The sequence below is a fragment of the Hemiscyllium ocellatum genome, chromosome 4, assembly GCF_020745735.1.
Source record: "Hemiscyllium ocellatum isolate sHemOce1 chromosome 4, sHemOce1.pat.X.cur, whole genome shotgun sequence".
NCBI lineage: Eukaryota > Metazoa > Chordata > Chondrichthyes > Orectolobiformes > Hemiscylliidae > Hemiscyllium > Hemiscyllium ocellatum.
Window position 1 is genome coordinate 7,991,683 of NC_083404.1, and position 17,414 is coordinate 8,009,096.

Here is a 17,414-nt window from a genome sequence, read left to right on the forward strand (position 1 = left end):
AGATCTGCTGAATTTTTCCAGCAACTTGTGCCTTGTTTCCAAGCAATCCCAGTCTGAGCGTCTGATTTTCTTTTGTTTGTTTGCCAATGTCTTCTAGATGGATGAGCAGGCGATGCTGGAAGACACTCTGGTTGCATTGTCTGACTTGGAGAAGGTCACATTCTATCTGCAACAGTCTGAAGAAGAACTACTGGTGGCAAGTAAGACCCTTTCTTACTAAAGTGCAACATCAAACATGAATTCTAATGAAATCTTGTTGAAGAAGACAAGGTGGAGCTCAGATATATGACTCATTTGGAGCCTTATTCTTGAATCATGAACAGCACTTACAGAGGTTTTAACATATTCCTTTGCTGGGGTGGACCTTTAAAGACATACAGCTTTGTTTAAATTATAAATGATCTATTGAGTAGATGGACATGTTTATTAGGTGCAGGAGGAGGTTATTGAATCCCCATCGAATTTGCTCCACCAATTTATAAGATGACACCGGACTTGATAGAGGCACCTTCTGCCTCCACTGTTAGTCAAGAGTTTCTCTGTCTCTGCCCGAGAAATTGCTCAACAAGACAGCCTCTGAAATAAGGCTGCTGTCCTGTCGGCAAATCACGCTGTATTTACACATGGACAGTACATGACACTGACTGAGCCACACAGAGTCGGATCCTAGAGTCTCTCTGTTCAGGACATGTTCTGAGTAAGGCCATGCAGCTGCCTTCACGCAAGTGGTGTCCCCAAATCGCAGTTGGTCTGGTGAGGTTGTCCACCTCCATTGGAATACCCTGCGATCCATATGCTCCGCGTTTTCCAATGACAAAGTCAGTCGCAGTGCTTGTTGAAGTCCAACTGTTCTTCAGCTACAAGGCACTTTTGCATAGTTACATCATTAATCCCACTCTATTGCCACTGAAATAACTCCACCAAGGCTGGTATTCCATCACTAAGTCACCCTTCATTTACACACGCAGAGCACATGACAGCCTCCACTGTTCCCTTGAGAAGATTGTTCCAAAGACGTCTAAATCTCTGCAGTCAAAAATTCTCTGTATCTCCACCTTCTTAGGGAGACCATTTGTTTTTGAACCGTATTCCATAGTTTTCAGCTGTACATTAAGGGGAAGTATCTCAACATTCACCCTGTCCAGTCCTCTCCAGTGGATATTTAAAAATGTTCACTTTTCATTCTTCTAAATTCTAATAGATACAGTTAAAGTGACTGTTGGCCAAAAGTTGACTTACTAACTTTGTCGGAATTGTGTTGTATAAGGTAATTAATACCTGAAATGATCATGAGATAAACTTTAGACATCAGGGTGTAAAGGACTGTCCCTTGGGGGAGCAGTGTTACAGTACCAGTGGTCAGTGTTAGGATAATGTGGCTATCAATAAATGTAAAAATCACATAACACCAGATTATAGTCCAACAGATTTAATTGGAAGCACTAGCTTTCAGAGCGCTGCTCCTTCATCAGGTGGTTGTGGAGAACACAATTGTAAGACACAGAATCTACAGCAGAAGTTTACAGTGTGATGTAACTGAAATTATACATTGAAAAATACCTTGGTTGTCTGTTGAGTCTTTCATTTGTTCGAATACCATGATCGTTTCACTTCTTTCATGTGTAAATCACAAAACTTTTTTTAAAAGTTACATTCTCAGGTTAACTTGTAACAATTGGTGTTAGCCAGATAATGTTGAGGGTATTAGCCCCCTGTGTTCTCCGTCTGTGCCATAATGTTTAGACTGATTCTAATCTAAAAAGTGAGTTAACAGAGTTTTATATGAATTCATGCAGTTTTTGAGCAAAGTACAATGTGACTCTGCAAGTATAAATTCACCCCACAAATGTATGTGTGTGCGTGTGCGCGTGTGTGTGTCTGTCTGTCTGTCCAGGGTTGGGGGGTTGTGAGTGTGAGGGAGACTCTAAACCTGTTGGACTATAACCTGGTGTTGTGTGATTTTTAACTTTGTACACCCCAGTTCAACACCAGCATCTCCAAATCATCAATAAATGTGTGCATCCAGTAAGTTGAGCCTGATGTCTCACAAGAGAGTATCATGTAATGTAGACGTATGGTAGCTAGCTATTAAATACTCTGGCCCAGTCAGTGAGGTCCTCATCTTATGAGGTAAAAAAAAATCCCCAATCACCTCAGAAGCCAAATACCATTGATGAATGTGTCTCTACTCAATAACAGGGAAACCTTCTCAAACAGACTCACTACACACGTTCTCAAACAGACTCGCTACACACGTTCTCAAACAGACTCGCTACAAGAAGCTCTCTTCCTCCCTCTACAAGGATTACAGTGAGTCCCTCTCTCACTGCACACCCCAAGTCATCTCCTCTGCACAGAAGCTCTTCAGCCATGTTCTCAAACAGACTCGCTACTCCTAATTTCCCCTCCCCCCATCTTGTCTCAGTCAAATCCCTTGAACTCAGCACCGCTTTCCTAACCTGCAATCTTCTTCCTGACCTCTCCGCCCCCACCCCCACTCCAGCCTATCACCCTCACCTTGCCCTCCTTCCACCTATCGCATTTCCAATGCCCCTCCCCCAAGTCCCTCCTCCCTACCTTTTATCTTAGCCTGCTGGACACACTTTCCTCATTCCTGAAGAAGGGCTCATGCCCGAAACATTGACTCTCCTGCTCCTTGGATGCTGCCTGACCTGCTGCGCTTTTCCAGCAACACATTTTCAACAGGGAAACCTTCTCAATCTCTGAAGAATGTTTTTGATCCTGAGAAAATATCCAAGATTTGTTACTTTGAGATTTGTTGACTTCTCGTGACTGAGATATCAGATGATCTTACACAGGTTTAGAAAAATTATTCTATTATCTTCCAAATAAATTCTATTATCTTCCAATATTCAAAAACTGTTCATCGGTATCCATGATATGACAACCATCCTAAATTAGGGATTAACACTTCATACAATTAGCTCAGATGTTTAAGAAGAGGCAAAGTAACAATAGTTAGCTTTATGTCTATGATTTAACCTGAAAAAATTCCCAATGAATCCAGGCGAGACTGGAAGAATTACATACAAGTATAAGTCATTAAAGTAGCGATAAGAGAGGATTACCTTCAGAATTATTGATATCTCTGCTGGCACAATTTGAAGAAACTAAAACGCTCGAAATGATTCTCCAAATCTTTGCAAAGGGCATTCAGAAAAACCAAAGACCCGCCAAGATTCTTGTATAGCAACAAACTCCCTCTGAATATTTCATCTGCATGCAACAGATTTTCAACCCAACCAAGTGGAGGCTCATGGGAGAGATGGGGTAAATCTGCTTTGCTTTTCAAAACAATTTGATAAATATGTAGAAATCTAGGAAAACAATTTGGAGGGTGATGTTATGTAAGGCAGCTAGTATCTGATGGAGTTAATTGACCCATGAGGTTAGCTCTGCCCATCAGTCTATCATCGCCTCTTCCTCCATAGATCTAACCAGGCTGCTATATTGCAATACCATCTGCCAGTGCTCAGGTCACTGTAGCTAACAGCTATGCGTACTTACTTCTAAACTGAACCTGATCAGTCACAAAAGACTGCAATGCATTGTCACTTTGCCGGTAAGTGCTACGTAATAGACCTGTTCAGTTTATCAAGATTAAGCTTACCTGCTGCCAAAGACATGACAGAGTCATCCCTCTCCCTTCCCCCCCGCCCGCCCCCCCCCCCCCCCCCCCCACCAAAACCCCGTCAGTGACAGTAACTCAGACGGGGGATTGGTGGTACTGCAACTCTCCAAGGCATCTCAAATAGGTTTTGATGTTCACGACCACATCATGCTGCCAGAGGACTGGAGTTCACTTTATAAAGCAAATTCCTCAACATGTAGAGAAGATCTCCCGCAAGTTACACTCTCCATTCCCTAAGGCTGTGGGTGTTCTGTACCTTACATGTTATGGCAGGTTGGAGTTCTGCAGATTGGGTATAATTGTGGTATTTATAAAATGACACTACAGTTTCCACTGGATATTGAGATGATTGAATAACTCCCCTGACAATCTTGCCTGGCTACTGTACTGCTGAGAGTGATTGAGACTGATTTTATGCATGTAATCTGGGGGAGCACAGTGGCTCAGTGGTTAGCACTGCTGCCTCACAGTGCCAGGGACCCAGGTTTGATTCCAGCCTCGGGTGACTGTCTGTGTGGAGTGTGCACATTCTCCCTGTGTCTGTTGGGTTTTCTCTAGGTGCTCTGGTTTCCTCCCACAGTTGTGGCAATGTGCAGGTTAGGCCATGGGAAATTGCCCATAGTATCCAGGGATGTGCACTGTTAGGTAGATTAGCCATAGGAAATGTAGGGTTATTGGGTAGGAGGGGTGGGATGCTCTTTAGACAGTCAGTGTGGAGTTAATGGGCTGAATAGCCTTGCTTCCACACTGTAGGGATTTTCTGACTCTCTCTGCCTGCTACAAACCATGGTACGGTCAAGCAATGAAAGCTGTCATGAAAACAAGTTATTGGAGAAACGCAGCAGCTCTGGCAATATCTGTGGAGAGAAAGCAGAGTTCATGTTTTGGGTCCAGTGGCCCTTCGATCAAACATAACAACAATGAAACCTGTCAGCTGAGCTGGTCAACCAAAGATTTCAGCCTTGCATTGTTGAGTTCAGGACAGTTGGCTGCTTGTAAGACCATAAGACCTAGGAGTGGAAGTAAGGTCATTTGGCCCATCGAATCCATTCTGCCATTCAATCATGGCTGATGGGCATTTCAACACCACTTACCCACACTCTCCCCGTAGCCCTTAATTCCTTGCGAGATTAAGAATTTATCAAACTCTGCCTTGAAGACATTTAGCGTCCCGGCCTCCACTGCACTCTGTGGCAATGAATTCCACAGGCCCACCACTCTCTGGCTAAAGAAGTGTCTCCTCATTTCTGTTCTAAATTGGCCCCCTCTAATTCTACGGCTGTGTCCATGGGTCCCAGTATCCCCGCCTGACAGAAACAACCTCCCAGCGTTCACCCTTTCCAAGACATGCATTATCTTGTAAGTTTCTGTTAGTTCTCCCCTCTTTACCTGAGTGATCTGCCTTTGAAGTGAGGAGAATATGTTGTTTTCTAATTCATCCTTTGGGATGTCAATGTGGCTGGGGTGGCCAACATTTATGATGCTTCTCTAATTGCCGTTGAAGATATGGTAGTGAGCTGCCTTCTTGAACATTGTGAGGGTGACACCAACAGGGATGACAGGAAGGGAGTTCTAGAATTTGGACCCAGCCACAGTGAAGGAATGACAATGTTGTTGCAGATGAGGATGGTGTGGGATATGGAGGGAACCTTGCAGCTGGGGGTGTTCCATACATCAACTCTCCTTATCCTCTTGGTTGGCAGAGTCAGAGGGCTGTCAGAGGAGCTTTGGGGAGCTGCTTACGTGGTACAACCTGCAGCTGGTATACACTGCCACCAATGTGTGTCAATGATGAAGTGAGTGAATATTTGTGGAGCTGGTGCCAATCAAGCGAGCTGCTTTATCCTGGATGGTATCAAGCATGGAATGGGGAGTGAGTGGGGAGTATTCCATCACACTCCTGACTTGTGCCATGGAGACAGGCTTTGGGAAAACAAATGGAAGTGTTTGCTGCTGCACATTTGGTAGTTTCTGGTGACCTGCATTCACTTTTTTAAAAATCTGTTTTCTGTAGATAATCCCATCATGTATAAAGTAGAAGGGAATCGACAAGCATTGAAAGTGTTCTTCCATCTCGAGAGCTACAATTTTGTGCAACTTCCTCAAAGGTTACAGAATGGAGGAGGCCTTAAAGTTCACCCAGTGCTCTTCACACAAGGTCTTGGATACTTTGCACATATCATAGTTTCGCAATTTCTGCCTTCTTTTCCTTGATATTGTTTAGAATTCCTAAGTCTCTGAAATGAACATGTTTTCCCATTTAGCGATGGAAAGTATGGAGGGATATTACTACACAGACAATGTGTCCGTGGAGGAATTCCAAGCACAGATCAATGCAACCTCCCTTGAGAATGTAAAACGATACTGTCAAAAGCTCAGGTAAGGACAAGATCATCCTCAACTTTGTGATAAATGTTTCTAGTTGGTATGTGCTTTTTAATATTGAAATTCATTCAAAAGAGACCATTTGCAACGGAATATTTTGCCAAGCCTTTCAACAGTGGACAATGAGATGAAAGCACATCACGTAACTCCAACTTGCATCATGATAATATTAATTCCAGCTTTTTAAAAAGCTGACATAACTATAAGTGATATCATAATATCATTAACAACAGCGGGCAGGGTGGGGTTACAAAGGGCCATGGGGGTAGATGGAGGCACAGGTTGTTAAGGATGGGGAGGGGGTGTGAGTTTATAAGGCTGAGGGCTAGATGGCCAAATGGATGAGAAACAGACTGGAACAAATTCACCGACAAACTGAGGCAGCCCTTTCACTCAGCTCACCTCGGCTGCTCTTATTGCTGCCTGAGATGGGTCTGCACAGGCACAAGATCAGTTCTGAAGAAGGGTCATTGGACAAAACTCCGTTTCTCTCTCCAGAGATGTTGCCAGACCTGCTGAGTTTCTCAAGCACTTTGTGTTTTTATTGACGCAAGACCAACTGGATTTCGCATTTTGCTGGAGATCACAGCAGGTCAGTCAGCATCCACGGAGAGAGAGCTCTGATAAAGAGTCATCCAGGCTAGGAACATTAGCTAGTTCTCTCTCCACGGATGCAGCCTGACCCGCTGTGATCTCCAACATTTGTTGTTTTCTGAGCAGATTCCAGCATCTGCAGTAATTTGCTCCTCTATTTCACACCTTATCCCTTCGACCTAAAACCACTCCTACTTGCCTCAAGGAGAGAAAGTGATGGCAGTGTGGACTCCTTTGCTTGAGATGAGTGCTCCAAGTAGGGAATTCCCCATCTCCAACAACCTTCCCTAAGGTGCAGAAATATGACCCTCTGACTTCCTGCTGTGTATTCTCTCACCAGGATAAAGAGCCATTCGGAATCTGTTCTCTCGGGTTTTTGAATTGCTTTCAGTTGAGAATCCCGACAGTGTGGAAACAGGCCCTTTGGCCCAACAAGACCATACCGACCCACCAAAGTGTAACCCACCCACACCAATTCCCCTACTCCACATTTACCCCTGACTAATGCACCTCACCTACACATCCCTGAACACTATGGACAATTTAGCATGGCCAGTTCACCTGACCTGCACATCTTTGGACTGTGGGAGGAAACCGGAGCAAACCCACACAGAGACAGAGAGAATGTGCAAACTCCACACAGACAGTCACCTGAGGGTGGAATCGAACCCGGGTCCCTGACCGTGTGAGGCAGCAGTGCTAACCACTGAGCCACCGTGCCGCCCACTGATTGGTTGGAGGATCAGAAGCTTCCGCTGGGTCCTCCAGCCCTGCCCCTTGTTTACTATTGGATTATCACAGATTGTTTCTTCATTATTCCAAATGAATTTAAAGCTACTCAATTTCCCCTCTGGAATCAGTCAATCCGGGGGCCCCTTATTGCATCTTCACCAGAGTAAGCATCTTCCTTGAATCAGGAGAGCAGAATTCTGCATGATGCTCTAAATATGGTCTCAGAACCTTTTAATAAGTCCCTTAATGCCACCTTCCAACTTAATTGCCTTTCTAATTGCTATGTTAATTTTCTATGAATCGTGCAACTAAATTCCTCTGAATACCGAGATTTATAAGTCTGAGCTCTCTAACAAAAGAATCCTGCTTTTCCAATTTTTCCTGCAAACGTAGATAATCTCACGTTTCTTTCTTCACATGGTATTGCATTTGGCATTGCTCATTCACCTTAAATTGTTTATGTCTACCTGCAGCCTTTTGGCATCCATCCCTGGGTGGGGGGTAGGGTTGGGGGGGGGTTTGCTCTCCCACCTTGCTTTGAACTGTTGGCAAACCTGGGTGTATCTGTGTGGGATTGCTTCGTCCGGCCAGTGTGGACTCAAGCGGCAAGGTGACGCCCCTGTCAGGATTTTATGGGCAGAATTATAACGCAGCCCGGGGTGTAGCTGGAAACATGGTGGCCAGGCCCTGGCTATTTGAAGGAGACGTCAGAGGCATTTCTGTCAGCAGCAGGTAGCAACCCGCGTGAGAAATCAGCAATGACCCAACGGGCACCAAGTATCCCTGACCCCGCAGGAATTTGGTGGCAGCTCAGGGTATAAATAAGAGTTCATAGAATCTTATAAGCCCTACAGTGTGGAAACAGGCCCTTCAGCCCAACAAGACCACATTGACCCTCCAAAGACTAACCCACCCATACCCTATATTTCCCCAAACTAATGCACCTAACCTATACATACCTGAACACTTTGGGTAATTTAGCAAGGCCAATTCACCTCACCTGCACATCTTTGGACTTTATGAGGAAGATGGAGCACCCAAAGGAAACCCACACAGACACAGGAGAACGTGCAAACTCCACACAGTCCCAAGGCTGGAATCGAACCTGGGTCCCTGGTGCTGTGAGGCAATGGTGCTAACTGCTGAGCCACTGTGCCACCCTTTCTGACATTTGAACTCTTTTGTGCTTGTATATGGCTGAGATGTATCTGTTGGGGGAGTGAATGGTGGACAGTGTTGTCAGCCTCTCTCCCTGTGGCCCATTGAGACACCTAGCATCATTGGAAAATTTCCCCAACCTTCCTACACTCTTTGCTCTCATTGGTCAGTGATTACCTCAGACTTATCAGACCTGTGACGGCTGAGGTCCCTCCTCTGCTGCATCACAACTGGCCTTATTTGCCTGAGCCAATCGCGTCTTCTTGTTTTTTTTAGATTAGACTTACAGTGTGGAAACAGGCCCTTCGGCCCAACAAGTCCACACCGACCCGCCGAAGCGCAACCCACCCATACCCCTACATTTATCCCTTACCTAACACTACGGGCAATTTAGCATGGCCAATTCACCTGACCCGCACATCTTTGTGACTGTGGGAGGAAACCGGAGCACCCGGAGGAAACCCACGCAGACACGGGGAGAACGTGCAAACTCCACACAGTCAGTCGCCTGAGTCGGGAATTGAACCCGGGTCTACAGGCGCTGTGAGGCAGCAGTGCTAACCACTGTGCCACCGCTAACCAACTCAAACCAATTGCCTAACCTAATCAATGTGCTGAGACCAAATGTCAAGGCCTCTCCTGCCCCAGTGTCTCATGACATTGGCCCTCGAAGGAAACGAAGGACAGGCAAAAAATACTGAGCAGCCAGCGACGCCCCCGTTCCACGAAGAATACAAAAAGTGTTCAATGTGACAAGGAGTTGGCCTAGTGGTATTATCATTAATGTCTCAATCCAGAGGGGGTTCTGGTGACCTGGGTTCAAATCCCGCCATGGCAGATGGTGGAATTTGAGCTCAATTTTAAAAAAAACTCTGGGATTCAGAGTCTATTGATGACCATGTGTCCATTGCTGATTGTTGGAAAAACCCATCTGGTTCACTAATGTCCTTCAGGGAAGGAAGCTACCATCCTGAAAGTGGTTATATTTGAAATGTTGAGTCCTCCACCTCCTGATGCTGCCTGGCTTGCTCTGTTCATTGGCCTCCTGCTCGTCTCCCATCCTTCCCTGGTCTGGCCAACATGTGACTCCAGACCCATAGCAATGTAGTTGACTCTTTGACTGCTCTCTGGAATGAACAGTAAATGCTGGTCTGGCCAGTGATGCCCTCATCCCATGAGTGAATAAATAAAAAAAGGTCTAACAGCATCTGTGGTGAGATATCAGAGTTAATGTCCAGTAACCCTTCCTCAGAACACACGCCCTGTGAACGAATTTTAAAAGAAGTTCCAACATCTGAGCCAAAGTTTCTCAATTACAGACCCTGCCCGCACACGTGGTGCATTGTGATCACATTGCTATCTACAAGCTCCCAGGGCTGAAAATGTAATACACCCACTACTAAACAACTTTGAATAAAATAAAGAACTCTGGATGCTGTAACACAAGCAGAAATTGGAGAGAAACACCAAGTGAATATTCCCCTTCTTCAGAAAATGCTGCCAGACTTGTTGAGTTTCTCTTGTGTTTTTGTTATAAATCTGACTCAATTTTTTTTCCATCTTATTAAAGTTTCATGTTATAACTTGAGTTGGTTTATTTTTAGGGTTTTTAAAACTAATTAATCTAGCTCATTTAAATATTAATGTAGTGATGTATTTATGGCAATACCCTAATGTGTACCATTCCCTGATGTAGAGATTCAGCAAAACTGTATTATTCACTAAACTTGCGATGCTGTACCTCACCAGATTCACAAAAAAAAAAGTAAATGCAGCAAATACACAGGCCAGGCAGCATCTGCAGAGAAACTGAGATAATGTTTGAGGTCAGTTCCATCAGAAGTGGAATCTGAATGCTGTTGCAAAATCTCTGGTGCAGAGTTTAGTGATTAGAGTTTTTTTATCTTTGCTCCTTAGCTTATCTGAGTCTATACTTATTTGTAGGTACTTACCTCATACACTATTTTAAGCTCCTTTTTGTCTGTACTTTCCAGAGAGCACATTTTAATTAAATTCTCATGTTACAATGACTCAGTCAATGTCCATCTTACAGTAATTATTCCCTATTCAGCAATCCACTTAGAGCCTGATGAACTGCCAAGTTGGACTGTCACTGTTAATTGCTAACTGCTTTACAGTCTCCAAAGTTCTGAGTTGAATTCAAAATATTGGCTGGAAATTATGATTGGCACATGGTAGCTTCTGCAGACTGGATGAGAGTTGTGTGTTGGGATTGCGTGGGCTTTGTAATTACCCAACATCTGTACACCTCTGAAATGACTCTTAAAATCTGACAGCTGAGGACTCCAACTCATTGAAACTTGGAGGTTAAAACCTACTAAACTCCTGGTAACTGTTAAGTGACCACGCCCAGACAATAGCTCCCCCACCAAGGCCTGACAACTCCACATTGTCTGTGAAATGACTACCCCAATCCTGACTGGGCAAGCCCCTTTTATCACAGCCCAACCCAGAACAGCCACTGAGCTGACGCTCCGCTGGTCTGACCCCATTGAACCTGACCACACCAACTCTCTACCCCCATCACCTCAACTCAGTAACCCAGCCCACACTCGACCCAATTCCATTCCCACGCTCCGGATCTGTCTCCGTAAGATCCGATACTCCTGAGCACAGGGGCAAATCCTACCCGCCACACCTCCTGCCCTTGATCTAGCTAAAACACTCATCCACTTCCCTGCCATCCAATTCCTTCTCACTCAGCTGGTACACTGCCCCCTGCCACTATCTGGCATCAAACTTCCTCACCCACCTGGTACTCTTGACCCCTACCCAAACGCATTCACCCACCTGTTGCCCGAACTTGCACTCCGCACACATTCCCAGCTCTTCTCAGTCTTTGTGTTTGAGTCTACTGGGTGCTTAGGAGAAAGTGAGGACTGCAGATGCTGGAGATCAGAGCTGAAAACGTGTTGCTGAGGAAGGGCTCATGCCCGAAACATCGATTCTCCTGCTCCTAGGATGCTGCCTGACCTGCTGCGCCTTTCCAGCAACATATTTACTGGGTGCTTAAACTAGGGAGGTGATGGCCAATGGTATTATCGCTGAACTATTAATTCAGAGACCCAGGAAATGTTCTGGGGACCTAGGTTCAAATCCTACCATGGTAGAATTTGAATTCAATAGGTATCTGGAATTAAAAACCTGATGATGACCATGAATCCATTGTCAGAAAACCCAAAAGGAAACTATCTTCCTCACCTGGTCAGGCCGATGCGTGACTCCAGACCCACAGCAATGTGCTCGACTCTTAACTGCCTCCTGGGCAATTAGGGATGAGGTAAGAAATGCTGGTCAGGCCGGAGATGCCCTCATCCCATTAATGAATTAAAGAGAAAACTCCAGAATACTTCACCTGCTGTTCACAATGAGGGTGTGGTTTCCACATTTGTCTCTACTACTGCCTGAGAGCATTTCTGGATTGGTTGCTGCTGTTTCAGAACAGGAGGAGTCTGAGCCGAACCAATCAAAGTGTGAGTGTGCGTGTTTTCACCTGTTCGGGGTCAGAGGGTTTCTGACCCCTGGATGGACCCCTCTAATTTCAAATTTAATGTTGACCTTGCCTTCGGGCACCTACAGTGCAGCCATGACCTTGAATTCCTCGCTCTGACTAAACACTCTATGATCTGTATACCCTTGTATGGTATGATCTGCCTGTGCTGCATGCAAAGCAAAACCTTTCACTGTACCCAGGTACATGTGACAGGCATAAATCAAATCAAATCAACCTGATTAGAAAATCTGTACCATTGAGACCAAAGACTGGATTTCATAATCTGATGAGCTCTGATGAAGGCTCCTGTCTGAAACATTGACCTGTTGTGCTTTTTCCAGCTCCACATATTATCAACCTTGACTTTTCAGCATCTGCAGCCCTCACTATTTCTGATATGCAGCATCTCCCTTATATCAAGTCTCCAGGTTAACAGATGCAGGTCCTACATTTCTTTGCTGGTTTGTAGATTACCTTCTGCCTTGGAGACAATGAAGACTGCTGAACTTAAACATCCCCTGGACAAATGAATGGTCCAACCCAAGTTGACAAAATTGTTTAAGCATAGAACGTCCTTGAGTGGTACTCAAAGTTACCTTATTGGATGTGAGGTCCCCCTAATCCTCAGCTGTTGAGGCAGAATGATTATATGAAGGGATGAGGTCATCATAGAGTGTGTACATATTACCAAATGTTAGTGGCAAGAGAGCCCAGATACCTTTGGTATGTCCATGAGGTCTTGAATCCTCTTCCTGCATCTTGTTGAATATCTTGGGCATGTTTCACTGACTATTGTTACTTGTTATTAGTTCAAGAAAATCTGCACAATGGTTTTCTAGGGTTTTCTGAATGTTTCTCCAGTCCATGATGCTTTTATTTTAAACAATGTGTGACAGCTAGCCTTCAGAACTAATAATTTCTTGTAACCTTAGGAAGGTTTGGAACCTTGCAATGTAAAGAAACATACTTCAAGGTTTCTGTTAGAATATTTTGGACTTGTCTCCTTTGTTTCTGTAAGCTAAGCTAAGCCAATAGTTTAGAAAAGGAGACCTTTTAAGTTGTACTTACAATTTTGGGCAGTTTTGCAAAGGTTTTCAAGTGTAAAGTGGCTCCTGAGAAAGGGAAAAGATAGATTTATTTACCCAGGAAGAGGAAGGAGTCAGTGATCATCCTATATTGGAGGTGTTTGGATAAAACCCTGAAGAAGTTGTTTAAAACTGAGCATGTTTAAGCTCGGTGTATGATAGTTCCAGGAAGAAGCTATCAGACTTACAGTCTGGGAGTTGAAGTCAAATTAAGCCCATTAAGTGTTAGACAAAGGGATTTTCTAACGTGACAAGGGGTACTTTTGGATAATGTACAAGGGTTTTGGGATAAAAGAAGTGTTTTTTTGTGATTCCTGCAATTATACTTCACCTTGTGTTTCAAACTCTTCCATTTTGGGCTGTAAGTGAATCGTTTTGTTTAATCTATTTTATCTTCATTTCTTTTGCTTCATAAACTTCAGTTCCATTGCTAGAATAAAGTAACATTATGTGCTTATATTTTGATGAGAGATTACCTCATTAAAACCAAACACAACAAAATGTGATCGATCGAGTCAGATTTCAACCTGGGACCTGATTTGTCCACAATAACGCCGGTTGGTATCCTAACAATATTGCACTCATAAAATTGCTCAGGTTCCTGGAACACACTCCTCCTGCAGGTGCTCATCATCCCTGGCCGTACTGGATTACAGAATCTCCCACAGAAGCTGCTTTCATTCATCATTGAGAAATTAGATTAGATTACTTACAGTGTGGAAACAGGCCCTTCAAGTCCACACCGACCCACCACCCACCCATACCTCTACATTTACCCCTTACCTAACACTATGGGCAATTTAGCATGGCCAATTCACCTGACCCGCACATTTTCGGATCGTGGAAGGAAACCGGAGCACCTGGACGAAACCCATGCAGATACGGGGAGAACGTGCAGACTTCACACAGTCAGTCACCTGAGGCGGGAATTGAACCCGGGTCTACTGGCGCTGTGAGGCAGCAGTGCTAACCACTGAGTCACCGTGCCGCCCAGTTAAAATTTACTGGGTATATTAAATAAAGAAGGACATAGAACTACCAATGTCTCGAGCTATAGAAGGTGGAGAACAGACTCATTTTAAATGACTTAAATGTAGGACTATATTTATTATTTTATTAATTCATTTGCAGAGTCTTTCTGTCATTGAAAGACTGGCATTTTATTGCTGATCCCGCGAGATAATGGGTTTTGTTAAGTCAAAATTAACTTCTCAATTAAGTTCTGAAGTTGAAATGAGTTCTGTTTGAGGTATTTATATGTATGCTAGAACTTAGCAAAATCGATATAATTGAATCTGGGATCCTGCTAAAGACTAATTAGGGTTGGCTGTCCGTTCTATGACAAAGGTTAAAAGCTTCATTCCAAAGGCACCCATTTATGGCAGGAGCTGGAACTACAGTGTGGGTGTTCTGAACTGTCAGTCTACTTCAACTTGATAAGCTGGACTCCTGAAATGATCTATTCTGCATTTGTTTACTTGACTTTTTTCTGGGAACGTCTTCTAACGGCTTCAGTCTTTTCACAGGGCTTTCTATCTCATCAAATCAAATTTGCCTCCGAATTCATCCAAAGCAGCTGCAATGGATAAGGTAATTAAGACAAACCTTTATATTTAAAACCAAGTGAGTTTCATTCGTACATTGCATGGATTAAAATTTGGAAAATTGTTATTAGCTGTGAAAATGTTTCATGTCTTATAGAATGTAGAAGCTAATGTCAATGTTTTAGAGGAAAATAAATTCCTTTAATTTCCTTGTAGAGTCCAGATAGCTTTTTGCAGCTATGATTCTGGTTCGCTTCTGTTCTTCGTCAGCTTAACCTGCTGCCCTGAGGTACCTGAAGAGAAGGTATTGACTTTGGCATTGTCTTCTCCTTGCAGTTTATGAGGCCCCTCAATGCTTTGGATGAACTTCATCGGCTGATGGAATCCTTTATCAAGTCTAAACGTACAGCATCCTGTGCTTATACAGCCTGCAGTGCCTCTGGTGTTGGCTTATTGTCAGTTTCTTCTGAGCTTTGCAGTCGCTTGGGAGCCTGCCACATCATGCTGTGCAACAGCGGAGTTCACCGGTACGAGAGCCTTTATCTTTTCCAATCATTAGAAACCTTATAGAAAAGCTGCATAAAACCCTCGTTCAGCCGCATTTGGAGTCTTGTGTGCCATTTTGGTTGCCACACTACCAGCAGGATGTGGAAGCTTTGAAAAGAGTGCAGAGAAGGTTCAGCAGGACTTTTCCTGGTCTCGAGGGCATTGGCTATAGGGAGAGGTTGAAAAGACAAGGATTGCTTTCACTGGAATGACAGAGGCTGAGGGGAGATCTGATAGAGGGTTGCAAAATTCTGAGAGGCATTGATCAGGTGAATAGGCAGAGGCTTTTTCCCAGCGTTGAAGTTTCTATTACAAGGAGGCACAGGTTCAAGGTGAGAGGGGGAAAGTTTAAGGGAGATACGCGAGGAAAGGTTTTCATGAAGTGAGTGGTAGGAGCCTGGAACGCTGGTGGAAGTAGGCATGCTGGCAATGTTTAAGAGACATCTGGATGGTGACATGAATAGGGAGGGAATAGAGGGATATGGACCGAATAAGACCAGAAGGTTTGTTTTTTAGTTTAACATGGGCATAATGATCAGCACAGGCTTGAGGGCCAAAGGGCCTGTTGCTGTGCTGTAATTCTCTTTTTTTTTATCTTTGTGGATAATAAAGTTGTCTTTTTTCTGACCTAGGAGACGTAAGTTAATATTTCCATTCTGCCTGAATTGTAAGCCCGTACTTGACACTTCTCAGTGTGGGTGTGACAAATCATGTCCTGGGTATAGGTTGTTTAAGAAGAGTAAATGTAGAATGATGGGATCTTGTAGTGGGGCAAGTCTAACTCCAGAACCTCTCCTAACTGGTTTTCTTCTGTCTTTCCGTGATTTACTGGGAGTGAGGATGATGGATATTGGGATAGGATGGACAGACTGAGCTTGTTTCACTGGGGTTTTAGAGTGAGGGTTCATTTGATTGAAATATATAAGATTCCGGACGGTCTTGACAAGATGGACTACAAAAGCATGTTTCCGTTTGTGAGTACGGACAGGGGGCCATTGTTATAAAGTGAGGATAGAGCTGAGGTTGGGCAACTTTGGAACCCTCTGCCTCAGATGGTGGTGGAAATAGATTCATTGATGATTTTCAGGCAAAGCTTCTTGTTAGGCAAAGGAATCAAAGACCTGGACAGTCTCTAGGCTTGGGCTGACAAGTGACAAATAGCATTCACACTGCACAACTACCAGGCAATCTCATTTTTCCAGGATTTTAACCCAGCAACAGTGTAGGAATGGCAATATATTTCCAGGTAGGGATGGTGGGTGGCTTAGAGGGGAACTTCAAGGTGGTGGTGTTCCCATGTATCTGCTGCCCTTGTCATTCCGGATGGAAGTGGTCATGGGTTTGGAAGTGGTCATGGGTTTGGAAGCTGCTGTCAAAGAATCTTTGGTGAATTTCTGCAGTGCACCTTGTCGATAGTTCACACTGCTGCTATTTGTCCCCATGCAAGTCTTTTGCTCAAATAATTCAACCAGATTCACGAAATAGGACCTTTTCTTCAAAAATCTATTCTCTTTAGTCAACTAATATTTGTCACATGATCTCTGATGATAAATCTCCCATCGCTTGATGTTTCACTGATATGTTTGCAATTACCTGCTTTAATTCCCTCCCTCTCATTGTTGATTACATGAGCATGATCTTCTGCCTAAGTTTACACCCATATCAACAATGAATATCTTTCCTACATCCGTCTGTTTTGTATTCTTAATGTGACACACTATTCACTCTCACTGAAATCTTAGAACAGGAATTGTCATCTGCGACTGACATTTTGATGAGACGTGGAGCAACGTAATGCCAGACTCCTAATTAAAAACTTTGGATGAACTTTCCAATTTAGCCCGCTTTATTAACCTTGGGCAGCTTGCTGGCACAAATCATTGATGACAAGCCAATGTGAACAACAGCAGGATTAAAGACAAATTAAGTACAGTTAGATCACTTCCTCCATTTCAAGTCAACTTTCTTGATGAGTCATGGTAATTAAGAGAAGCATTTGTTGGCAGTAGTGGATTTTTATTTCAGTTATTAATTTGATTACACTTTTAAAACAATGCATTGATAAGACTCACCTTCTGTAGACTTTAGCATTTTCAAGATACGTCATTTACAGCATCGGAGAATAGACATAAAAGGCTATCATTGGCATATTAGCAGCACCCTTCCAAATGTCCCTGATGTTATACTTTTCTTTCTTCAAATTC

The 17,414-nt window shown here is 43.8% G+C and overlaps 1 protein-coding gene across 1 annotated transcript in view; it reads left to right on the top strand.

Moving 5' to 3' along the window:
- Positions 1-17,414, top strand: part of prex2 (phosphatidylinositol-3,4,5-trisphosphate-dependent Rac exchange factor 2) — a 358,894-nt gene that overhangs the window by 267,099 nt on the left and 74,381 nt on the right. Inside the window, exons 33-37 of the mRNA XM_060824113.1 lie at positions 98-200; positions 5,667-5,810; positions 5,917-6,031; positions 14,647-14,710; positions 15,001-15,191. Coding sequence (XP_060680096.1) covers positions 98-200; positions 5,667-5,810; positions 5,917-6,031; positions 14,647-14,710; positions 15,001-15,191 — 617 coding nt within the window. The remainder of the gene's footprint in view (positions 1-97; positions 201-5,666; positions 5,811-5,916; positions 6,032-14,646; positions 14,711-15,000; positions 15,192-17,414) is intronic.